Raw genomic sequence first — 26,726 nt, 5'->3', positions numbered from 1 at the left:
GCGGCAGCATTCCTTAGTTGCCTATAGTTCGTTGTGTAGGATTGGATTCTCTTCTCAAGGGGCTGAAACTCTGGATGTCTGAATGAACTTTAGCTTTTAAATGCCGGTAGAATTTTTTTCTTTAGCATTATTAGACCAAACAGTTGCTGACTAGACAAAAGGAGGCCATTGACTTTGTTTCCTTCCATGACCAAGTGTGCAAAAAAAGTGCATTCAAGCTATATCTTTTAAGCAATGTGCACAATATATACTGATGGCTTATATTTTATTGCTTCCCGAGTGCCTTAGTCCCTCCAAACTGCTATTACAAATTGCCATAAAGTAGTACCTGGTTCACAGACAACAGAAACTTAGTATTTACAGTTCTGAAGCCTGGGAGGTCCAAGATCAATACAGCTGGCTGGCATGGCTTTGGTTCGTCTTGCCGGAGAGGGCAAAGAGTCTGAAACCTTTTAATGGGCATTTATCTTCTGGCGTCACCTCTTGACATAGGAGTGTGCTGATGAACGACATTCAGATTACAGAACTCAGTTTTGAGCAAGGTGGTTTCGTTTGCAAATGCTCCAGGATTTGGGGACAGTGCCCGGAAAGTCAGGCAGGCAAAGCTAAGATAACCAAGCCCAGCGAGAACTGGTCAGTTATTTTTCGAGTGCCAAGAGAAATGCGAGGCCTAACCGCCGATTTTACTGCGAGGCACGTGAGGCTCTGCTCGGAGGTCCAGGTCTCCGTGCCGGTCAGCAGAGAGCGGGCACAAATCTACAGTCTCGGCTCAGAAGCCGTAACTAAGGGCAACCTTCCGCCCCCGGATATGGCGTCACGCCACCGCCCCTTCCTTCCGTCTGGGCGGAGCTGGGCTCCCGGATCTGGTGGTTGTGTACGTGGAAGGCCAGCGCATGCGCGGCGGGGCCGGGCTCAGCTGGGCCGGAGGCTGTGAGCTGCCGCGCGGCCCCGGGAGGCGGTGGGCCTGGCCACCGCTGAGGCCCCCGGAGCCGGCCGGAGCCGGCGCTGAGGAGGGGCCATGAGCTGGTTCAACGCCTCGCAGTTGTCCAGCTTCGCCAAGCAGGCCCTGTCTCAGGCCCAGAAGTCCATCGACAGGGTCCTGGACATCCAGGAGGAGGAGCCGAACGCCTGGGCCGAGGCCATCCCGTACGGCGAGCCGGGTAAGCGGGTCCCGGGGAGTCGTTGCCTGCTCGCCGTCAGACCCCAGCCCCGCGGCCCGCCTGCCTCGGCCCCTGTGCGGGTCTCGCTGTGCTCAGGTGTCGGCTCTCAGTCTGCCCTGGCCCCAGGTCCTTCCTGCAGGGTCCTGAGCACAGCCTCCGATCCCCTAATGGCTGCGCGTCTTCCGCAGTTTGCGTCCTAGGTCCGAACTATGTAAATTCACAGAGTCAGGGAGCCCCGCGGGTAGCACTTAGTGAACACTTCATGCTTGGTAGCACAGACTTTACAAAACGCTTCCTCGTCTTCAGAACAACCCGAGTCAGGGCTGGTAGTAGCCGTGTTCTACAGAAGAGCTAAACGAAACTCTGAATGCATAAGTAACTTGCTCCAGGTGAGGCACAGAATGTACTGGGGATAGTACCAGGGGACTGTGTGCTTGGTCCAAGAGTTCCCAAGTGTAGCTCCTTTTCTGCAGACCCAGGTCTTTCAGATTGGCCGAAATGGCTCTTTCGAGGGTCCAGTTACTCGTGTCTTTAAGTCTGAGGGGTTCTTGAGCATTTTTACGTGTGTAGCAACGGACATAGGAGTACAAACCTTTGGATGAAAACAGTGCTTGATCACTCTCCGGCTTCTGGTGTTAGTTGTACACCGTTAAAGACTCGGGGCCCAAGTTTGACGAACCATTGATGTCTTGGTGTATGTGGGTATGTAGGTATGTCATGATCTTACTTCTTTCCATGTGTTAATGACCTTGCTATTGAATAGCTCACCTTGCTTTTTTGTGGTTGGACCCCAGAGTTTGAGTTACTAAACTTGAGATCAGATCAGTTACAGAAATAATCTTTCTTTCCCCCATGAAATCTGAGGCATGAATAGTGCTGTATAATTTATTTCTAAGGGCAGGTTATCTGGAATGGAGCCAAGTTTTTGTAAATGCTGTTTTCATTGATTTTCATCACTGGTTGTGTTTTGGATTACAAAACAACATAGGTCTGAAGAACGGCAGTTTAGGCTAGGTAACTGCAGTTTCATGCCACATTTTCCAAGAGGCGAATTTAAACCCACCCATGAGGATGATAATTACCTACCTTGTAGACAGACCTAGGCTAACTAGCACACCTAATCTTGCTTTAAGCTTTGTTTTCTGTTTTCACATTAAACAGGTGACTGGAAAACTCTGTCTCCAACTCAGTTTCCTTAGCACTTCATTCTAGTTAGTGTTGGACTTAGTCAAGGATAGACTTTGTTAAACGGCTTCTTGATTTTTTAAATAGTCTCCAGTTAATGTGTGCCCTCTCTAACAACTTCTAAATCCACACAAAATTTTGGTGATTTTGCTTGTCTACTTTTTAATTTACAATAAAAACCATAAAGAAATGCTTTGGGTTTGAAGAGAGAGGCACTGGCAGACTGGTCATTCAGTACATAAAAGTAAATTTATTCACTAGAACTTACTGTTCTCGTCAGTTTAACTATGATTTTCAAAAAAAAACACCTCTATTATCTCAGGTTCAGTTTCGAGTGCTGCTGTTTGCTTAGCTTATCATCAACTTTTATCTAATGTTACAAGAATAAAATGATTGTGTGGCTAAATAGTTCTGACTGTATGTGGCCTGTTAGTGAGGATTTAGACTGTTTTTGTGAGATGAGTCACATATCTGGGATGGGCTATGAAACCTATATCATTACTTTAAATGTGTTCTGGGAGGGGAATAACATACTTGCTTTGGCTAGGAAAAGCCAAGCCTGGTCTTGTACTTGTTCATAGACCCTCTCAGGTCAGCCCACACTGGTTTTATTCTTTTAGGCCCAAAGTTAATCAGGAACCTAATGAGTGATACTATAAGCAAAGAGTTTAACTGTTCCCAGTTATAAGATGTATTTCATAGGCTTTCTTTTTCTCTTATATGGAACCTCTGATGATGATTGAAATATTAATGCTAGATATGTTTTATTTAATGAATTAATTTATTTTTTTGTCAAAGGAATAAGTCCCCCTGTGAGTGGAGGATGGGATACTTCAACCTGGGGGTTGAACTCGAGCACTGAATCTCAAAGTCCACCAACAGCCTCTCCTAAAGCAATTACAAAGCCAGTTCGAAGGACCGTAGTAGATGAATCTGAAAATTTCTTCAGTGCCTTTCTCTCCCCGTCAGATGCCCAGACCATTCAGAAGAGTCCAGTGGTATCAAAACCTCCGGCTAAGTCACAGCGTCCAGAGGAAGAAGTGAAGAGCAGTTTACATGAGTCATCATCCCCTGGCCAGTCCAGAACTTCTGAAACAGCTGAGTCAGAAGTAAGAGACTCTGTGTGTGTCTCAGGAGACACTCCGGCTGTGGGCACTGCATCCCCTGTACCTGAAGGCAAGCGTGCAGAACCTGCGAGTCAGGAGTCTGAGGTGAAGGGGCCCACTGTGCGATTGAAAACCTCTGAGAATGTAGTGAACGTAGCCACAACAACAGAAGATGCATCTACCACCCCCACCCAGGCTCTCAGAGCAGACACTAAGGAGATGGCCTTGGAACCTAAGGAACAAAAACCCGAAGACCGGCAGAGCAATACACCTTCTCCTCCTGTTAGCTCCTTCTCGTCGGGCACGTCGACCACCAGTGATATTGAAGTTTTAGATCACGAGAGTGTGATAAGTGAGAGCTCTGCTAGTTCAAGGCAAGAGACTTCAGAGGCGAAGTCAAATCTTCACCTCATGCAGACGTCATTTCAGCTGCTCTCTGCCTCTGCTTGTCCTGAGTATAGCCGCTTAGATGAGTTCCAGAAGCTCAGCGAGAGCTGCTGCTCGTCGGATGCTTTTGAAAGAATAGACTCGTTTAGTGTGCAGTCTCTAGATAGCCGGAGTGTAAGCGAAATCAACTCAGATGACGAGCTGCCAGGCAAGGGCTATGCGTTAGTGCCTATCGGCGTGAATCCTTCGACCCCAAAGACTGCAGCAGTAGACTCCACTGAAGAAAAGGCTGAAGAAGAGGAAGGAAACGAAACGTTAACTGCACCTTCTGAAGAAGCAGAATTAGAGGAAAGTGGCCGAAGTGCTACTCCTGTTAACTGTGAACAGCCAGATATGTTGGCTTCCCCTACGCCAGTAAACGAAGGGCATCTTGTCTCTGGCCCGGCCGCTGAGCACTGTGAAGCTGCAGACAGTCAGCCGGAAGCACGGCCCGAGAAAGAAGACGTTTGCAAGGTAACTCTAATGTTTGGGTCTGGGGTGTATCAGTGATGAAAACGTTGTCATGGACATGTGATGATTTGAAACCGTAGATCTCTGGTCATTTAAGTGTAGCAATAAGGACTTTAAAATGGATAATATTTACATTAGATTATTTGAAATGTCTGCAAAGCAGCTATGGTAGAATAACGTTTAACATTTCCGTTTTACATTTTTATTATTGAATCCTTATCACTTTAAAATTCTTTTATGTTCCGTACATCCTTATGTCAGTTTGCTAAGGATTGTTTATGTCACATGTATCTTTAACTCTTCTGAAGATAGACATGTTAATGCAACCCCAACGTTACTATTTTTTCTTATATCAGAGTACTTTGCGTGTTGATACTATTTATGGGAAATTTTAGATTTTTGTCTAAATGAATACTATTGATGCTTTCCTGTGATTAATATTCTAATGTTGATGTTTTTGTTGACATAACTAGTATACTTCTTAAAATGTTTTGGCTTGGTTATGTTATTTTTGATATCTGCTGTTAGTAGCTATCTTACATGAATGAGAAAAGGAAATGCCCAGGGAACAAAAGTAAAACTTAGGGATGACAGATGACTTCTTCCTAATACATACAAGAGAAAATGGTGTTGATTCTTTAATGTTAAATCACAGCTTTGCTTTTTCCTGATTCTTAGAAATTAAACAGGAGCTAGCATCTTTAATAGGCTTCTGAAATGTATATATAATATATGTGGAGAAGTGTACTATAAGTGCTCAGTGTTGCCTTACCTACCATTTTTGAAAGGAGCAGATTCTGTTTCCTGGGTTTAATATTATTCAGAAACAAAATGCCATGCTATACTTTTGAATGAGTGGTAGCAACCTCGGAGTATATGCTGATACTTTGAATCCCTGAAAGCCAGCACCAGTTAATGTTCATGTTTTCAGTGTCTTTATGAAGATAAGTGATTTTTAGTCTGTCCTGACTCAGACTTTTTTGAAGCTGGAAAGGCACTCTTTCTCCCTTTACAGATAAGTTTATCACTGCTTTAGCAAGACCTTAGGAATGTGATTCATAGAATTAATTCTGTTAGCTTTGTACTGATATATATCCTAGAAAATTCAAATTACATGCTTATGGTTTTTTTTAAGTATTTTTAAGTACAGTGGATAATAGTAAAAAAATTACATGTTTGGGTTAAAGAATAATAAGAACATAGAGGGATATCTAGCTACTACTAAACGAAGATCTGAAACCTTACCAGAAATTTGGAACCCTTTTTTGACCTTTTTTTAAAAATTTTATCTATTTTTCCTTCCTTAGTGGTTATACAAATAAATAAATCCTAGATTTTTCTGTTCAAAACAAAGTGCTTTAAATGCCCTCATGCATATCACCTAGTATATTCACCATGTGCTGCTTCCCCTAAGGTATACCTAGAGGTGGAGTTTTCTGCAACCTCAGATAGGTCGCCGATCAGCCAGCACTGCCTGTTTTGCGTGCACTCCCAGCAGTCATGTGCTTGCTCTGCCTTGTCCTCTCCTGACAGAGCTGTTCTGTGTCTGCTGTGACCGCAGCATTGGGTTTTGATTTGTGAATGGCATACCCTTATAGTTCTTTGCTGGCATAGCAGATGGACTTTTTGAAGTCAAATGCTTGACTTGTGTGTGTTCTTTTTATCCAGACAGTTGAATTTCTGAATGAGAAGCTAGAGAAGAGGGAGGCTCAGTTATTATCTCTTAGTAAGGAAAAAGCACTTCTAGAAGAAGCTTATGATAACTTGAAGGAGTAAGTATTCAAAGCACGTGAGTGATTTCATACAGTATGTGCAGGCCAATGTACTTTGATGTTTTCAAATTAAAATGTTTCACAATTTGGGGCTGGAGAGATGGTTTAGTGGTTAAGAACACTTGCTGCTTTTGTAGAGGACCTCTGTTTGGTACCCAGCACCTTCGTAACTCCAAGGGTACCAGTATGTGGTATATGTACATACATGCATGCAAGCACTCATTAACCAAATCTTGGCAGAATGTTTTGCAGTTGAAGTTGTTTATAGTCACTGAAAATTGCATAGTGTTCCAGTTATTACCAGATTTAAAGACTTTTTTCTCAAATTATCTTTACCATGTTATCTTTGGCATTGAAAATTGTTTCATAAAATACACATATATACATACATATTTTTCCTTATTCTTCTTTTAGTACTAGAGATTTAGAACATATATTTAGTGAAAATTGAAATCCTGTAGTTAAAAACACTGAACTGGTTTACTTTGAGATGAATGAGGAAGTGTGACCCAGAAGATTCATTGAAACATTTGCTTTTGTCTTAGTTTTGCACATCTAATATTGGTGACATTTCCACCAGTTGGTTTTGTTTGAAATTTCTTAAAATTAACTTATAGGGCTGAGGATGCAGGTCTGTGGTAGAGCATTTTCTTAGCCTGTACAGCCCTGGGTTCAATCTTGAGCAATACCAATAAATATATAAAGCAAATTTAGCAAGTAACTTTTCTTTGAGAAAGTAATTGGCTGGCCAGATATGATGGCACACATCTGTAATCCCAGCAGAGAAGCAGAAGCAGGAGGATGAGTTAGAGGGGCCACTTGTACTATATTGTAGGACCTTGTCTTAAAAACAAAACAGAGTAAAAGTTACTAGACCTAACACAGTTCTATTTGAATATGGTATATATTGGAGAAAATGTCTGCATTTGGAAACGGACCTCATTACCTCTGGACTGTATAAACAGTATCTTCATTCTCATGTATTTTAAATCTAGTGAAATGTTTAGAGTAAACGAAGAAAGTAGTAGCATTTCTTCCCTGAAAGATGAATTTACCCAAAGAATTGCAGAAGCAGAAAAGAAAGTTCAACTAGCCTGCAAAGAGAGAGATGCTGCTAAGAAGGTAATTTAAATTAAACTATAGAATTTCATGAATAAGCTCATTTTGATATTAGAAAAAAATTAAATATTAAAAACATATATATATATATAGTATATTAACAAGTAAATTATAGTTTTTTGTTTTATTAAAACTGGTAGATTTTGATACTTTAAAGAAATCTAGGCACTGGAGAATTGGCTCAGTAGACTTTGAAATACCTGTTGAGCAAACATGAGGACTTGAGTGTGGATCTCCAGAACTCATAAAAGCCAGGCATAATGGCATGTGTCTGTATCCCCAGTGCTGGGGGCAAGGGCTGAGAGTCTTAAGAAGCTCATTAGCCAGCCTTGACAAATTGATGAGCTCCAGGTCCAGTCCATGTCTCAAAAAATGATGTGGAACAGTAATAAGAGAAGTCACCTTCCACAATCGTGCTTACAAATTTAATGTACATATGCACTCACACAAATTTTCTTTAAATGGGTACCTATGTAATTTATGAATGAATCCTTGCAAGATATATAGCGAAGATCATTAAGATATCTAAAAATGATAATTCCTTTAGAATAAGTAGCAAACCTAAATGATGATATGTACATTTTAAAAAGTAATCATTAGTCCTATGGATTATTTTCTTACTACTTCAGAGATTTATACTTCTAAGTACGAATGAAAAGTGTGATTTATAGTTAATGATTAATGACTCTTCTTTGGCATATGTAAATATTGGCTTGTTCTGACATTCCTCATCTTTGATGCTATTGACATTTAGGAGGCTAATTTTGTTATGGGGGCTATTCTGTTTGGGTGCTTAACAGCATCCCTTGCTTCGCCATGTCATTGTGTTAGTGCCTTCCCTGTTTAGTTGCTGGGGATTGCCAAATGCCTTTTGGGTGCAAAGCCATACCTATTCAGGAGCTGTTGTGCTCCCAATCTGGAGTACTTACAGACTTCCATTGTTAACAATTATGGCTGTTAATTACTGAACAAGTCCTAGCTGTTACTAACAATTTAGTGTATGTATTTAACTTTTTGAGATTAGGCTGCTTTCCCACTTTATTACTATTTTTTAATCTTTTACATTTTAATTTCTGTGTCTGGGTATGTCCAGGTCGCATTTTGCTTGGCACACTACAGGACACATATGAAAATATGTGGATCCTGTACATTGAGTAAGGACACATATGAAAATATGTGGATCCTGTACATTGAGTACAGGTCATCAGCTTTGTGTCAAGTGCTTTTAACTGCCAAGCCATCTCACAGGGGCCCTGTCCTACTTCCCGACTATTAAAAATGGTAATTTATTGTTTTTCTGTGTGAACTCTTACAGAGTCTTATTATACTACCTGCTTGGTTGCTTTAATTAGCTATCTCATTTCAGATACTGACAATAACTTGAGACACTTAACCAACAAACCTCTTCTTAGCCTGTACTGCTATGTTGTTCCAAATGCAAAGCATAACCTAGAGAGATACTGAAGGACAGTATAGGAAGTTACTTTACTCACATTTCCATATTAAACTTGCTTTTATAACTGATGAGTGTAGGCTTTAGTGTGGTAATCAAAGCTGTTTCTTTGTCTTAGTTAACTAGGTAAGTGGGTTGACTCAGCTGACAGATTTATTATAGGAATGTGATTATGGGTGGCTTCTTCAAATGGGAAAGCTGAGAAAAACATACCTAGAATGAAAATAATCCTTTATGATAACCACAGGTTGTTGTTTTTTTTTTTAAATAGGAAGTGAAAACTATAAAAGAAGAACTAGCCACTAGATTAAACAGTAGTCAGACTGCAGACCTCTTGAAGGAGAAAGATGAACAGATTCAAGGGTTAATGGAAGAAGGTGAGTTTTCTGTTGATTATTAAAAATAGTCTAAGAAAAGGAAAAATGTTATATGATACATAGTACATGTTTTCTAAGAACAAATAGTGAGCTGGGTATGATGGTATATACCTGTAGTCCTAGCTACATAGGAGACTGGAGGATCCGTTGAGCCCAGGGAGTGAAGATAAATCGAGTCCCACAGAAACTGTCCTCAGAAAGACAAAGAAGAGAAGAGGGGAGGGTATGAGAGGGGGAACAGGAGGAAGAAGAAGAAAAGGAGAGGGGACAGGAAATGAAAGCAAGGGAGGGGTGGGCTTAAACCACAGAAGTGGCTTGTGACGGTTTGTGGAAGAATGGGGTCAGATACAGTGAAAGAAATATGTGCTGTGTAGTTTTTTGTTAACTCTCCAAAAACAAGGCAGTATTTGTGCTTGATATGAAAGAGCCCCTCATTTAAACAAAGATATCCAAAGGTTGAGATCTAGGGTCTATAAGGTCTCTGAATCCTTAGTTTGAGTCCAGTGAGTTATGGTTTTAGCATTTGATGACTTGGAGGTCTAGTTTTTCTTTAGTGTATCTTTCTCTGCATCTTTCTCTCACAGTTTAGGTTGTATATTCCATGTACAGCTTTCTTTATATATCACTGTACTATTAAATGCTTTGTATATCATTACTAATAGCTGTATAAAGTTCATTGTATTGGGGTATTGCAGTTATTTTAAGGATTGTTAATGTTGGATCTTTTATTATTAAAATGTTCATATTACAAATGTTAGACAAACATTTCTAACTTAAGTTGTTAAATATAAATGTATTTAGAGCATGTATAGAATTTGAGGACATTTGGAAGCATTCACTTCATTTGAAATTACTATTACTCAACTTTATTTTTTTACTTACATAAGAATTCTTTTGAATAATGAGTATATTGTATATTATTTGATACAATACTAGATATGACATACTTCCTGTCTTTTTAAGAACCTAGTTTAGCCAGCGGGAAACATAGATACATAGACAATTTTAAAATGCAGCTGTAAGCTGGGTATGGTAGTACATACCTGTCATCCCAGCATTTGGGAGGTTGAGGTACTAGGACCCTGAGTTTGAAGCTAAAGATCAAATGAAGACTGTTAGTATCTTGTTTCCTAGAATCCTTTCACATAATAATTTTAGTATTCATTGATAATTCAGGTCCAAGTGAACACTGGAGTTTAAAATTTTTATGGCATTAAAAAAAAAAAAAAGAACTCATGTATGCTACTGGTTAGATAAAGCTTTTTATGCAGATTCTTAAGCAATCACTGTTTTTGGCATTTATGCTTTTTTTTTTATAATCACCAGGAGAAAAACTTTCAAAGCAGCAGCTACATAATTCTAACATCATTAAGAAATTAAGAACTAAAGACAAAGACAGTGAAAGTGTTATTGCAAAGCTGAACAGGAAAACTAAGGAGCTGGAAGAGGAGTTACAACATTTAAGACAGGTGAGCAGCAGTGTTCTCTGTCTGTGTATTGTTTTCACCCCCCCGTAATTAGCCTTGGCTTGTGGAGCATTCAGATCGACTTCATGGGATTTCATGCAAGAAAACGGTTTTAGTCTAATAGATAAGTGAATAGCTAATTCGTTACCTAACGTCACTGTGACCAAATACTTGACATGACATGAACAACTTGAAGGAGAGGAGGTTTCCTTTGACTCCAGATTTCAGAGGATGAGATTCCAGTAGTGGGGAGGTATGACAGAGGGCTTGGTATGTCGTGACGTAACTGTGTGCAACTGTTTGTTACGTGGTGCTAACCATGGAGTAGAGAGAGGTGAGGCTGGAAATGGGGAAGAGCCGACCCTTAAGGCCTGTTCTCCAGTGATCATTTCCTCCAGCCAAAGGTTCCATAGATTTCCAAAACACCCCCAGCAGAGCACATGTTCAGACACATGCACTGGTGGGCCATTTCCTATTCAAGCTATAACCAGTATTAGGAGATTCCTGGCATTATCTACCACTTACTGAAAAGTGTTCTTGTCTGTTTTGATAACATAGGTCCTTGATGGTAAAGAAGAAGTTGAGAAACAACATAGAGAAAATATTAAAAAACTAAATTCTGTGGTAGAACGCCAGGAGAAAGATCTTGCCCGACTTCAAGTAGACATGGATGAACTTGAAGAAAAGAACCGAAGTACTCAGGCTGCCTTAGATAGTGCATACAGGTATGAAATATGCAGTGTGTATAGAATCTGTTATCACAGTGGAAGGTTGACGAAGTCTCTTTTCTTTATTTTTTAAAAATTACTTTATATGCATTGTATTTTTCTTGCTTGTGTATCTGTGTACCACATAGCCAAGGAGTCCAGAAGAGGTTATTGGATCTTTAGAAATGGAGTTCAGCAGTTGTCAGGTGCCATGTGGGTGCTAGGAATTGAACTTAGGTCCTCTAGAAGAATGGTCAGTGCTCTTTAAATACTGAGCCATCTCTCTAGCTAGTCTCTTTTCTATTATTGATTATTAACAACATTTATAGATTTACCTATGAGTGAGTTTGTCATTAGACAGAGCAAGTCCAGCAGAGTCCTCATAGTGGCTAGTGTTACTGTAAGGTGTGCTTACTGTTATTTTGAGGTTTCTGTGGTCCATAGAAATTGGATTAGTGTGGATGGATATGTGTTTACTTTGGCATTAAAGTAAATGAAAAATATCCATCTCTTTTTGAAAGAGAACTTACCGATCTTCACAAAGCCAATGCTGCTAAGGACAGTGAGGCACAGGAAGCTGCTTTGAGGCGTGAGATGAAGGCTAAGGAAGAACTTTCTGCAGCACTGGAGAAGGCCCAGGAAGAAGCCCGTCAGCAGCAAGAGGCCTTAGCGCTTCAGGTGGGCAGTGGGTGGTTAAGGCCACCTTTTATGTATTTGTGCATGTTTCTGCAAAGCGAAGCAGTTTACTAGCAAATGTGAATCTGTTCTTAGATGAGGTACATCTGGTCGGCTTCTGTGATTATGTTACTGGCATTTTAGAGTAATAGATTATACAAGCCTTTCTTGTGTGTCTTTAAAAATGTCCTTAGTGCAATGGTTCTCAACCTGTGGGCCACAGCCTCTTTGGGGGTTGAACCCCTTTCACAGGGGTTGCCTAAGAGCATCAGAAAACACAGATATTTATATTATGGCTCATAACAGTAGCAACATTAAGTTATAAAGTAGCAACAAAAATAATTTTATGGCTGGGGGTCACCACAACATGAAGAACTGTATTAGAGGGTCTCAACGTTAGTAAGGTTGAGAACCACTACCTTAGTATGATGCGCATACCATGCTGTTGATGCTTGGTTTTCTGTGAGATTTATTTATATTTATAAGTACCAGTGTTTGCCTTATCTTTTCAGTGTTTCTATTATAAATGAAGGAAGTACTTATGTCTGCTCTTTAATCAATTCACCGGGTACACGTGTGTCTCCTCCCCTCCTCTTCCATGAAAGACCACTACTTACATGTTTTACAACTGTCATTATGGACTTAGAAGGCTGTTATCTTTTTGGTTAGAAATCTTGCCTATAACGATGGAGCCATCTCTTCAGACTATTCTGATGGTTGCATAATAGTTGAACTTAAGAGTTTTAGTTTTATATCACTTTGCTATGTAATTTTCAGCTATATTTTTGATGGGTTTGGATTGTTTTTTGGTGTTTTGCAGTTGTAAATCATGCCATGGTCCATATATCCATGTGTTTCTGCCACCCTGTCAAGAAAAGATACAGAATATTACTATTTTAAATTAGTGGGCTGGAGCCGTGGCTCAGCAGTTAGGAGCACTTACTGCTCTTGCAGACCTAGCTTGGTTCCCAGATCTCACATGGCAGCTTAGAACTGCCCATAACCCCAGTTCCAAGTGGTCTAGTGACCTCTTCTGACCTCTACGGGCCCTTGTACATATGTAGTACACATGCATATACTTTTAGGCACATACACAACCCAATTTTGAAAAATTCTTTCAAATTAAGAATACATTACTATAATAAAGAAAAATTGAGGGAGTGAGGAATAGGGTATGGGACTTGCATTCTTAAAACCACCATGGTATATAAGGATTGCTAATTTTGTTGGTTACTTTGTTAACATTATCTCTATCTAGTTTTTTTTCTTATAATTGATAACCATAGATATTATAGTCTTTTTTTTTTTTCGTTTAGGATGAGTAAATATTTTCTGCATTGACTATACTTTTTAACGCTTATGTTCATGTATGAACATTTGAAAACAGATTACAATACTAATGGCTGTTTAGAGTTCCGGTTTCATTTCATTTGTTGCTGGGCTTGCTAATGCTGCAGAGCATCTCTGTATGTTCCATAGAATAAGTCTTCAGGACTAGAATAACCAGATAGAGGCCTGACATCATTTTTTTATTATTTAAATATGATGCCACAGTAGGCAGTTACAAAGTATGCAACTATATATGAGTGACACCTTCTTCCTTATTTTTGTTCTGAGACAGTGTCTAGCCATGTTATGCAAATGACCCTCAACTCTTGTCTCAGCCTCTCACTAATAGCTGTGACTGCAAACACACATCATTATACTCTGCTAACCCTTTTCTCTTTTAGTTTTAGTTTTGGGGTGTTTAGATAAGGCCTACTATGTAGCACAGACTTTTCTGGAACTCTCTATGTAAACTGGGCTGACTTGGAACTCAAAATGCTCATACTGAAATCACAGGTGTGTGCCACCACACCTAGTTTAGTGCCTAGGTTTTATTTATTTACCTACTTATTTATAGCTCGTCTAGTTCTTATCACACCCTGCGTCGTGGCAAATGTTTATGCATACATTATCTCCCCTCTATTTCATTGTATGTTCTGACAATAAGTGTTGTTTGCCTTGCAGGTGGGGGACCTTAGGCTCACACTGCAACGGGCAGAGCAGGCAGCTGCCAGGAGAGAGGATTATTTACGCCATGAGATCAGTGAACTTCAGCAGGTATATCATAGCTTTCCCAAGCACAAGGTCACACGTGTGTCTTCTTGAAGTAACATTCCTGGATTGAAAGCATTATTACTATATTATTACTATGCCTGTATAGTATTATAGTGGATGTATTTTTGTAGCTTATGTGTACCAAACTGATCCACTGGGGGGAAAAAAGTAAAATCTCTAATTTTATCTTAAAGGAAGTAATTTTATCATGATAGATTTGCTGTATATTGAGTATATATGTGCATGTGTATATATGTATATTTTTTTAGTAAGAAAGCTAATAATTTTTTTCTGGAAAAATTTCTTTTTCCAGAAATCTAACTAAAGTTTTGGCTGGTGTTTTTAGTGCTTTTCTTTCTTTCAGTGGTAATAACATGAGGATTTTTTGATTCAGAGACTCCAAGAAGCAGAGAATCGAAATCAAGAACTGAGTCAAAGTGTTTCATCAACAACAAGACCATTGCTTCGACAGATAGAAAATTTGCAAGCAACTCTAGGGTCTCAGACTTCCTCGTGGGAGACTCTAGAGAAGAATCTTTCTGATAGGCTTGGTAATCTCTTCAGTATTTTATGTTTGGTTCAGGGGACTTTCTGTCGTGTGTGTAGAAGTAGGATAGTGGCATGACATTGAAATTCATGTGATCTCATGGTGACATTTGGTGTCTAATATGTATAGATTTGTCTTCCCCTTTTTCATTCTTACATCAGTACCTCAGTCATAACTCTTCTAAAGCAGTTAGTTTTCCTTACACAGTGTGTCATATACTTTACTGCCTGCCATTTCATTTGTGGGGTGTGTGTGTGTGTGTGTGTGTGTGTGTGTGTGTGTGTGTTTGTGTGTGTGCGCGCGCGCATGCATGTGCACAAGTATGTGTGAAAACTGATGTGCACATGCTATGTGCATGTGTGTGGAGGCCAGAGGTTGAAGTCTGGTGTCTTTCTCAATTGCTTCTCCCCCTTATTTTTTCCCTGAACCTGGAGCTAATTGATTTGGCTAGATTGTCTGGCTAGCAAGCTGCACACATCCTCTCCTGTGTCTGCCTGCCTAGCTGTGGGAATGCACACTTTACTGCACTTGCCTTTAATATGGTGCTGGGACTCCCAGCTCGTCCCTGTGCTCACAGAGCAAGCACTTTACTAAGCTATCTCCTCAGGCCTGATTCTTTCACTTATTTTTATAGATGGCTAGACAAATCTTTTCTTGTCCCTCATCCATTGCTGCCTTTGACCCCTTTCCAGCTTGTCTACAAGAATGTAAGCGACAGGGATCAGATACAGTTCCAGATTGTGGTAGAATTCCAGGAGCTGAGGCAAGTCTGAAAAGGATCAAGATGAAATCCTAGAAGACAGATATGATGGAGTCTTAAGACTGTATATTCTGCTTCCTTATAGACACTCCTTGAGCTATTTCCTCACTGCTCTTATTAAAGAAGACAGTGTCAAGGTGTTTCTCTTTAGTCACAGGCAAGTGGTATATGTATATCCTAGATATCCAGACGTTAAAAGACTCATGAAAAATTCATGCATACTTTCTGGTTCTCAAGAATTCCATGTGTAATTTGAGAGATACCATGTTCTAGTGACAAAGCGTATGAGTGAGGGGTCAGGAGATGAGGGTTTGGTGTAATATTGTGTTTGAATTTTCAGTCAACAGCAAGTCACTTAGTTTACTCCAGACTCTGTCTTTGAGTGATTCCTTGTCAGTCCTGGGGTGACAAACTGGATTCTTGGCTTTCAAGTGTTATTTAGTAGACCATTGGAAGTGTCTGGGGCTGCTGTTTTGTTGACAGGGCTCCTCCAGGCTGTCCTAATGCAAACAGGGCCTCCTGAAATGCACATGGAAGTTATCACTCCAAAGTGTTGAGTTCAGTTCAGGGCAGCTTCCCTGTTCTGTTAATTAAACTTTGGGACATTGAAATTGACTGGGGGGAATGACTGAATAGAGAGTATTACTCTATTCATATACTTCTAGTCTACACAAATAAATAAAATAAATTTTTAAAAAGTCATCAATGTTTCAAAACTTTAGTATTTTGATTGTTGAGTGTTAGTCTCTGAAATGTCTGTTTCCATAGTTTAGCTATTTGCTTGGGGAAGGATATCCTGGCTGGTTCCAGGTTTTGACTATTATGGATAAAACTGCTGTAAATGTCCCTGTTCAGGAGTGAGTGTGGATGTAAATTTTCATGTCTTTGGATGAGGGACCAAACATGCAGTTGCTGGGCTTAGTTTTAAGAGAAAATGCTGAACTGTTTTCATGGTGGCTCTGTCTGTGAAAGTAATCCAATTGGTTCAGTCTTGACAGCATTTTGAGTTGTCCCTGGTTTGTTCATTAATTAATTAATTAATTAAATCATTTATCATTCAGAAATTCTTTTTTTTTTTTTTTTTGGTTTTTCGAGACAGGGTTTCTCTGTGTAGCTTTGTGTCTTTCCTGGATCTTGCTTTGTAGACCAGGCTGGCCTGGAACTCACAAAGATCTGCCTGCCTCTGCCTCCTGAGTGCTGGGATTAAAGGTGTGTGCCACCATTGCCTCGCCTCATTCAGAAATTCTTATATCTCATAATTTGAGTTTTCATTTCCCTAGTGACAGCCGATGCTGATTATCATTTTTTGTGTTTATTTTCCACTTGCTCATCTTTACAATGAACTGTCTAGTTACAGCTTTTGCTAATTTTTGACTCAACTGTCTATAGTTTCACTTCTGAGAGTTCTATTTATATTCTAAGCACTAAATTTACATGTGTGACTTGAATTTGTTTTTTCCCAGTTTGTAGCTTGTCTGGTCTTTTTATTTAAAAAAGAAAAAAGACAGGTCTCATAGCCCAGGTTGACCTCGAACTCGATTCTTCTGCCTTTATCACCGATTCTTGGCATTATTGCTTTACGCTGTACTGGGGATGAACCCATGGTCGCATGCATGTTCTGCATGTAAACAACCAGCTCTGCTACGTCCCTAGGCCATTGTCTTCTCACCCTCCTCACCTGCAGCAGAAGGGTAACATCCTGTTGTAGGACTCCATTTTACTGCTCTGTCTTCCTGTAACTCATATTTTTGGTGTCAACTCAAAGTGATTTTTGACCCTAGATCTTGAAGGTTTTCTTCAGTGTCTGTCAACCATTTTGAGTTAATTTTTGTATATGATATTTTGTGCCTTTTCTGTGGGTGTTGGGTTGCTCCAGAGCCATGTGTTGATTCACTACCCTGTACTGAGTAACTGTTTTCCAATAAATACTCTGAGGAGAGAGTGTCAACTTGTGCATTAACTGACGCTGGCTTGCTTATCTCAGTTGGTAGTCTTGTCCTAGTCTGGAAATTTGAGTCATTAGAAGTTTGAAGTCAGAACCAGCCTGCTGTGTGATCTTTCCCTGGGTTATGTGTGTATGACTTTTCTTCCTCCATAATCAGGTGAATCACAGACTTTGTTGGCCGCAGCAGTTGAAAGAGAGCGAGCAGCTACAGAAGAACTCCTTGCCAACAAAATCCAGATGTCTTCGGTGGAGTCACAGAATGCTCTATTGCGGCAAGAAAACAGTCGACTTCAGGCCCAGCTAGAGTCCGAGAAGAATAAACTACGAAAGCTGGAAGATGAAAATAGTCGGTGAGTGTGTTTGTGTGGTCTTCTCTGTGGTTCCGTGACACTTCAGATCACTGTTGGGAAGTATGTTTGTTGGGTTTTAGCTTCATTGCAGTGAGAACTAGAAGTGAAAACCTTACGGTGTTTAAAGTCAGGGTCGTCAGTGGCATGCATTAAGCTAGTGCTAGGATCCATTGAACTTCTTTTGAAGTTATGTTCTACATGTATTTACATCTCTCTAGGGAAAGTATTTGTCCCATTAATGTGTTTTTTTTTTTTTTTTTTTTTAAGGGTCTAATGCCATCAACAGAAAGGAAGGGAAGGGAGGTGGAGAGGAAGGAGGGAAGGAGTGATTATTGTGCATGGAACTTGTTTTTATAGTAGTCTTCCAGTTTTTTCTAAATAAGTATTTGGATTCTTCTGAAACCACAGGGTATAAAATCGTTCATCTGAAGTTACATAAGGTTAGAGTGGGTGTGTTTTCACCCTTGACTTCCAAAGAGAAAAGTAGTTAAGTAAAAACAAAATGTCTGTACTTCTATAAACATTCCATAGAACTCCTGCTTTTTTTTTTTTTTTTTTTTTGCCACCTTTGAACTTGGAATGTGGTACTTAAAATTACTGCTTAAATGCATCATTTTAAATCTCAGAGTACTGGTAAAAAAAAATGGGGGGTGGGAGGAGGGAGGACAGCGGAATCTGTGGTTGATATGTAAAATGAATAGAAAAACCTCTTAATAAAAGGAAAAGAAAAAAAAATGGGGGAAAAAGTAGAACTTTTCCCTTCTGCTTCAGCTAATGAGTGGAATCCCAGTGAGCTGGGACAGTCAGTGGAGAAGTGCTCGGGGCTGAGCTGCTGATACAATGACTAGTGAATATGGAACTAGAGTTTTTAATAGTCTGTACTGTCACCTTTTTGTTTTAATTCCCTCTGGTTTACTAGGTACCAGGTTGAGTTAGAAAACTTAAAAGATGACTATGTAAGAACCCTTGAAGAGACAAGGAAAGAAAAGGTATTTGTCTTAGTGTTCGCTCCCCCAGGGCTGGCATTGGAGATGGATGGGGATGGTGGCAGCCTGCTGAGGAGAGGAGATGGGGATACGGACCCTTGTCTTTGAATGGCAGCTGTGTTTTACACTCTGAGCTTTGCAGTTGACTTACTATGGTGCCGTGGAATAGTGTCTCAAAACTACCTAACTGTATCTCTCTCCATTAGACACTGTTGTGCAGTCAGTTAGAAATGGAAAAAATGAAAGTTGAACAAGAAAGGAAGAAAGCCATTTTCACTCAAGAAGCAGCGAAAGAAAAGGTACTGAATTGTGTTGGTTTGAGTTGGTTTGTGTAGCTGAGCTGTTGTGGTGACCCTGGATTGATCTGGGTTTACTTGTGCCAGTATCTTTAGAATTACTCCACTGATAAGGTGTAGTGCATTGTCAGTGTTCCACATAGACCAGTCATTGCAGTGCACTCAGATCGGCCTGCCATTGGCTTTGAATTAGATACTTCTACACTTTGAAATGAATTTTGTGATTTCTCATGGAAACTAATGTAGCAAATGGCCCATAGGCAACTTCAGAATAGAACTGGCTTGTTGTGTCTTTGTGATTAGTAAATGTAAATGTAGTGAGGTTGTTTGGTTGTTTTTTTTTGTTTTGTTTTTGCATGTGTTTGTGTTTGGTGTGCATGAATATGTGTATGCATATGTGCAGGTGTGTCTGTGTCCACATGCATGTGGAGGCCCAAACTTGACATTGGGTATTTTCCTTGATTATTCTCTACTTGTTTTGTTGAGACAAGCCTTTTGCTGAACCTGGGGCTAGCTGATTCTGGCTAGTCTAACTAGCTAGCTTGCCCCAGGAATCCTGTCTCTGCCTCCTGAGTGCTGGAATTACAGGCAGCCATCACATTTGCCTGATTTTTCTGTGGGTTCTAGGGGTCCGAGCTCTGGTCTCCATGCTTTATGCACTAAGGCACCTCCTTAGCTCTGAAAGGTAATTTTCATAAAATGGGTTTCCTGTACCTGAAGTAGTGTAGCATACTGAGGGTTAGCATAATAGTTCAAATAGTACACAAAATGGAAATTACCTTTTCAGTGTAATTGGAGTTTCTAAATTTTACTTTTATTTTATTTGTATGGATGTTTGTCTACACAATCTGTTTCAAATGCATGCAGTGTCCTTGGAAGCCACAAGAGGGCATCCAATTCCCTGACAAGTTAGAGGAGTTGTGAGTCACTATGTTCCAGCTTAGAATTGAGCGAGTGCTCTTAATTGCTGAGCCATCTCTCCATCCTCCAAGTATTTTGTTGGGTTTTGTTTTGTTTTGAATACATTAAAATAAGATGGGTAAGTCAGAAATTTCAGCACTTTTAAGCGTAATTGACAATATATTACAGAACATGAAATAGTTAGCTTCTGCAGTCATCTCAACCAAAGCATTCTCATTTCCTTAAAAAATAAACAAACCTGGATAATTGTGTTATCCAGGGCAATACAGGCTTTTAATTTTAATTAAAATTTTTTTAATTATGAGTAATTTGTGTGTGTGTGTGTGTGTGTGTGTGTGTGCATGTGTGTGTGTGTGTGTGTGTGTGTGTGCATGTGTGTGCACATGTATCATGAAATTTTTAAATGCTGGGCTGGAGAGATGGCTCAGAGGTTGAGAGCACTGGCTGCTCTTCCAGAGGTCCTGTGTTCAACTCCCAGCAACCACATGGTGGCTCACAACTATCTGTAATGAGATCTGGTGCCCTCCTCTGGCCTGCAGGCATACATGTAGGCAGAACACTGTATACATAATAAATAAATAAATCTTTAAAAAAAATTTTTAAATGCTTTTTATACTTTGAGAAATTGTATTAATAACATTTTATGGAGGAATTTAATGTCTTTGTTTTCATTAATTCTAGAAATTTTTCTTGCTTCCCTTATTTTTTGCTTCTCAATCTTACAGATTTCTTTTTTTTTTCTCTCCAAGGACCACAAACTGTTTTCTGTTTCTAGTACTCCCACCATGTCACGCTCGAGCTCTATAAGTGGAGTAGATATGGCAGGGCTCCAGACATCTCTCCTGTCTCAGGTAATGGCTTGTCTCCTACATGTGCTTAGCTCTTACCTTGAGTAAGGGGACATGCAGTGTCAGTTGGCTGTCTCCATCACCTTGTTGGGGAAATTCGTCAGAATGTGGGGATAATTGAAGTAAAGAAATACAGATGATTTTCTGCTTTTGAGAAACTCAGACATTTGAATTGACAAGATCTTTGTTTGAACTCGAAAGCAGAACATAACATGATAATCGTCTGTGTTCTTTAACTGAACAGGATGAGTCTCATGACCACTCATTTGGACCAATGTCTGCATCAGCCAGTGGAAGCAATCTTTATGAAGCTGTAAGGCTGGGAGCAGGATCGAGCATTATTGAAAATCTACAGTCTCAGCTAAAGCTGAGGGAAGGAGAAGTTAGTCATTTACAGGTACCGGAAACAATGAGATGTGCTGTAGAAGCCTATGAGATAGTGGGGTCCACTTGAGTTCTGAGCACATTGGAAAATAAGATGAATGGGTGACATAGGAAACCAGTGTATCACATACAGCAATGATATAAGTGGGAACAAAATGAGCCTCCTGACTGACTGCCAGAGGTAGGTAGATTTATCTGCTCTGTCTTGGGAAATGCTAGGTGCCTTGTGCTGTGGCCTGCCTAGAAAGGACCTGTGTAGCACGAATCTTAAAAGGGTCTTATTAATAAAAACAAACCTTGAGCCAGGTACTGGAGTCAACGCTGGAAGATCAGAGAAGTAGAACAAGCCACAGCCACCTCGCCTTGCCAACTCCTCAGCTGATCCTGTTTCTTCAGACTGGAAGCCTCTGAGTCCACATCCAGAATGAATCTCAGTTGAACTGCTACTCAGAGCCTAAAAGCTTAACCAGGCCTAGTTCCTGGTTTTCATGCCTTTTATACCTTTCTGCTTTCTGCCATCATTTCCTGGGATTAAAGGTGTGAGTCACCATGCCTGGCTGTTTCCAGTGTAGCCTTGAACTCACAGAGATCTGAATAGATCTCTGCCTCCCAAGTGATAGGATAAAAAGTGTGTGTGCCACCATTTTCTGGCCTCTGTATCTAGTGGCTGTTCTGTTCTCTGACCCCAGATAAGTTTATTAGGGTGCACAATATTTTGGGGAACACAATATCACCACAGACCTGGGGACATCTAATCAGGGATAGCCCATTCCTTCCCAGCATCTTTTCTCATCAAGAAAAAAAGGAAGTGCTGAACCAGCATGCTTGCTTTATTTTTCCCATAAATGCCACAGGAAAAGTCTCTCCTTCCCCACAAGGAATGAGTGAAATGAAAGAGACCTGCACATAGATGAGACAGCACAAATAGGAGGGGGCTGTAAGGACTATTGCTGTAAGAATTAGTAAAGTACTTTTCTAGTTTTTGATGTTAAATTTATACACTCAAAATGAATACCTACCTCTTCCAATTCCCATTTGAACAATTGTGAAGTGGGTTGATGTGTATATTGAGAGTCCTGCTTAGTTTCTCGGGTAGTAGTGAAAGCTTTAGCAATATGACTTATGTAGTTGGGAGGGACAACATTGAAGTATGTTCTCATTGCTCTGGCTTTTTCCAGTAACTTAGAATAATGGAAAAGTGTGTTGTTTTCTTAGATTAGAGAAAAACGTGGTTGCATTTTTCAGACAGATCACTGTATTTTCTTGACTTCTTTCTTTCTTGCATAGTGAACCCTATAAATAAATAACTTACGAAGAAAGTTTGGGCCCCTTTGCCCCCACTGCTCAGCGTTATATGTTGACATGTTTCTCTTCAAAAATGACACACTAAATATTTTTATGTTAGTGAGAGCATTAAACAAGATATGTTTTTATTGAAACCATTTTATGATTTTGTTTCTCAGTTAGAAATTAGCAATCTAGAAAAAACTCGATCCATAATGTCTGAAGAGTTAGTTAAATTAACAAATCAGAATGATGAACTGGAGGAGAAAGTGAAAGAGATCCCCAGGCTTCGAGTTCAGCTGAGAGTAAGTATTCTTCACTTCAGCACACATCGAAGATGTTTTCACCCAGTTACTAAATGCCAAGTTTTTAGTTTACATCAGAGGCATGTGTGTGACTTAGTAATTTCTTTGAAAATTAAGGAGTCAGTAGTTGAGTAAAGAATGTTAAAGATGAATCTGCTGCTTGTGTCATTGCATAGCTAATGTATTTTCACAAAACGTTTAGTACTAATCATAGAAAATGAGATTTTCTTTGGCCAGTACTTATTAAACTAAGCATGTACATTGCATGCTTTGTAGTATTTGACTCAGTGTTTGTTTCATCACCTTATTGTGACATAACTCAATGTTTGGGCAGACTAGTCTTGTGTGATCAATGCCAAGCAGTAATTACACCAAATCTGTCACGAAGACAGAAATCTTATCAAGGATACTTAAATTCATAGGGAGGAGACTGATTAAGTCATGTTTGGAGAGAATTATAGATTTAGTGGAGAAATAGAGGTGGTGTGTGTGGCGTATGTGCATGTGTGTGTGCTGGAACGTGTACCAGGAGACCATGAGGATAAGTGGGTGTCCTGCTCTGTCACTCTCCACCCTCCTGTTCCCTTCAAACAGGAATCACATTGAGCCTGGAGCCACCGGCCCCAGTGAGCCTCCTCTCAGTTTTGGGGTTATAGGTCATGTGACTTTTTGTGTGAATGTTGGGGGTTAGAAGTGAGGTGCTCATGCTTGCTCAGCAAGTGCTCTTACCCACTGAACCCTCTATTGAGGTTTCCAAAGAAGTTCCTCTTTTTGCTCTGTATTCCTAGATAGACTGGGTATTAGTTTAATTTTTTAAAAGGTAAGTTTATTCTTTTTAAAATTAATATTTTTCAACTTGTGATGTTTTTCTATTGACTTGCAACTACTATAGATATTTGTATGGTCATTAAAAGATTATAAACAAATATTTTTTAGGATTTGGATCAAAGATATAACACTATTCTGCAGATGTATGGAGAAAAGGCAGAAGAAGCAGAGGAACTTCGCCTGGATCTTGAAGATGTAAAAAATATGTACAAAACTCAAATAGATGAACTTCTAAGACAAAGGCTCAGTTAACTTGTGAAATTTGTATTCCCATCAAACTGAATGTAAACACTTAATATATAAATCCAGACTTCCAATAAATTCTTTTATAGAGTTAGAAAATGGGATTTGTTGTAGAGTGTAAAAAAAACTTTTTTAAAAATTCTTTTATAGTATGTAGTTATATTTACAGTTAAATTATTTTGTGCAATATTTGAATTTTATTTTTGAAACTATTCTTTAAAAATTTTTAAAGCATTTTTTTTTATGCTTTGAACAGCACAGAGAATTATTACTTTATCCAGATAGCAGTACAGTTAGGAAAGGAGATTGCTGTTTTCATATTATTGTGGATATATAATTAATTGTATTGTATCTATAATTTATATGTATTTGTACATATTGAGAGACTTACAGAGTAATATTAACATTGAAACTTTGAAATCTTTCACACTGAAATCTTCGACATATTTCTTGAAAGTGTTTTAAGCATTCAAGTGTAAAGGTTATTAGGCCTGTGACTAAATTATAAACTTAAGACTTCCCTTTAAAAGCAGAGGTCACACTGACATGTCTAAAATATAAAGAGAAATTTAAGCTTAAAAAATATTTCTGTTTTGAAAATTTATTCCATGTGGCTTCCACAATGAAGTGTGAACAAGTGCAGACCCTTTTATTACTTTTTATTACTTATCCAAAGAAAGCTTATAAATATTTAATATTAGTTAGACATAATTGGATAGTGGGAAATTTTGCTTGCAATAAATTTTGACATAGCATCAGTAGCAGGTAATTTTGAAGTATTTTACTACACTGTGAAACAAATCTAACATAATAAAATCACTGGCAAAATTTACTCTTAAAAATTAGTCAATTTACTTTTTAAAAACTACTTGTTTAGTTTTATACAGTTGTATTTGGGGACATTAAAAATGAATGTTTTAAGATAATCGCCATAGCAAAATAAAAGTTATAGGAGTACATTTAAATTGGAGATTTTATAATTTTGTATAGTTTAACTTTTTTTTCTTGAAATTTCAACAAGCAAAAAATAACAAAAAGTATAATAGAATAGTTTTAGAACATAGTTATGCACTCTTCTAAGAGTTGCTTTGTTTAAAAGTTAATTGGATTGTGTTTTAGACCTGTAAAATATTTTGGTTTTATTACTGAAAATTATTTAAATGCTTTTATCATAGCCCCTCTTTATCTATTCTTTTGGTTTTTGTGGTTCTAGCTAAGGTAAAAAATAATCCCAAAATACATGGAAATCCCAGAAAGAGTTTCTAAGTGCGAAGGTGTATGCTGTTCAGAGTAGCCTGCTGAAATCTCACTGGTTGACTGCATTTGTCCAGTACATGCACACCCTCTTGTTAATCATTGAGCCATGTCGGCCACTGGGTCTACTTTCAAAGTGTGGCAGGGCTTGTGTTCAGGTAACCCGTTTGTTCTTTAATGGCCCTCCAGTGAAGAAGATGTCAGAGGTCAGCCAGAAGTGCTTCCCATCAGCAGAACGTTGGCTATCTTGCTGGAGGTTGGTATCTTCCACTGCTTCAGGCATTCAGTGAGGGTCTGAAGTTATCCTCCCCACAATGAGAAGATAGGATTTCAAATAAAAACTCTAAGTTTTAGTTACATTTTAAATAGTACTTCAGAATACAGCTGTGAGTAGCCATCTTGCAGAATGGAGAATTTTGGGGGGTGATTCAAGTGACCTTGGTTTTGGTCCTTGTGTTCCATACAGTGTTTCTGTCATTGGGTCTCTCTGATTTGTAGCATGAGTAAATGTCCTTTTGGTGAAAGTCACAGTCGTAAAATTAAGTTTCTGTATTTTAGTGGTGGGAAACCGCTTATTTTTTCCAGCTTTAAAATGTTTAAGCTGGGTGGTGGTGGCATATGCCTTTGATCCCAGCTCTTGAGGGGCAGAGGCAGGTGGATCTCTGAGTTCGAGGCCAGCCCAGTCGCAGATTGAGTTTCAGGATAGCTTGGGCTACACAGACCCTGTCTCCAAAAAAACAAACAACAACAAAAAACAGCAACAACAAAAAAAATCAACTTTTAACATTCAGGGGCAGGACAAGTCTGACAGTAATAAAAATGTAGAGTTTGAAGAGACAGGAAACCTCAATTTCACAATTCTTAGCAAGCATTTGAAACTGGTAGTTTGGGAAATATAAAATACTTCTTAAACCAATAGTTTAAAAAGTGGCAGAGAAAAGATTTTGAAATTAAATTTTTCTGTATTAAACTCTAAATGTTACAATATCAACATTAAATATTTTTCTTGGTTCTTATTAATAAAATTAGCTACACTTAAAATCCTAAAGTGTTTTCAACTTATTTACTTATCAAAGGACACACAACCATTTATATCTGTCACATGGTCTGCTACATGTACAAGTTCATAGCTGATGTTCAAACTGTTTATTTTGACTAGTGTATAGTTAGACCTTTCAATACATTGCAAGTTGGTAAGGGGTACTGAATAAATTTCTTATAAATAATCCAGTAGTTAGCAGAACACTTATTAAACATTGGTTGCTCTTTCATTAAATTTGCTTATATATCATTGAAAATTCTCTACTCATATGCTAGTAGAATATTCTAGTGCATAAAATAGTTTGGAATTAAATGCTTCCATTCCTGAGAAACCAAGAAGATACTTGGAAATAAGAGTGCCTCTGGTAGGCTGGGTGGAGGCTGCTGCTGCTGCTGTTGCTGCAGCTGGGCCTCTCTTGAGAGCACTGTAGAGCATTTAGCATGTAGAATGTACCAAATACATGGCAGTGCAATTCAAAATATTCTAAGTATGAATGATTTCTGACTTAGAGGAATTTGAGTTTTTACAGTTAAGTAAATGAAAAGAATATTCAGGAAGTATTTCCCCCATCCCTCAATTATTTAATTAATTGAAAGTTATTTGAGTGCTTACTAAAACACCTGATTTGTAGTATTTAAAAGAAAGCCCCCAGATTAAAGAATGAGTGTAAATGTCTTATTTTCCTACTGTTTGTTTAGTATTATATACATGTATGT

The 26,726-nt window shown here is 39.0% G+C and overlaps 1 protein-coding gene and 1 non-coding gene across 3 annotated transcripts; both read left to right on the top strand.

The window, feature by feature from the left end:
- The first annotated feature begins 856 nt into the window (after positions 1-856).
- Tmf1 (TATA element modulatory factor 1) lies at positions 857-25,604 on the top strand. 2 transcript variants are annotated; one of them, XM_036181312.1, is made up of 17 exons: positions 857-1,160; positions 3,315-4,351; positions 6,017-6,120; positions 7,116-7,242; positions 8,964-9,069; positions 10,396-10,538; positions 11,094-11,260; positions 11,764-11,920; positions 13,928-14,020; positions 14,412-14,568; positions 17,427-17,619; positions 18,539-18,608; positions 18,812-18,904; positions 20,572-20,673; positions 20,915-21,067; positions 22,518-22,643; positions 23,580-25,604. In XM_036181312.1, exons 1-17 carry the CDS (start codon positions 1,019-1,021, stop codon positions 23,721-23,723), a joined length of 3,114 nt encoding a protein of 1,037 aa, XP_036037205.1. In that variant the 5' UTR covers positions 857-1,018; the 3' UTR covers positions 23,724-25,604. The 2 variants fall into 2 exon arrangements, with proteins under 2 accessions (XP_036037205.1, XP_036037204.1); XM_036181311.1 differs by having other exon boundaries at positions 3,144-4,351.
- LOC118580964 lies at positions 15,868-15,998 on the top strand. Its single transcript, XR_004944614.1, has one exon. It is a non-coding gene; the product is annotated as a small nucleolar RNA SNORA36 family (small nucleolar RNA).
- Positions 25,605-26,726: the final 1,122 nt, after the last annotated feature.

This window comes from Onychomys torridus, chromosome 3 (assembly GCF_903995425.1).
Source record: "Onychomys torridus chromosome 3, mOncTor1.1, whole genome shotgun sequence".
Taxonomy (NCBI): domain Eukaryota; kingdom Metazoa; phylum Chordata; class Mammalia; order Rodentia; family Cricetidae; genus Onychomys; species Onychomys torridus.
This window is presented reverse-complemented; position numbering and strand designations above follow the sequence as displayed.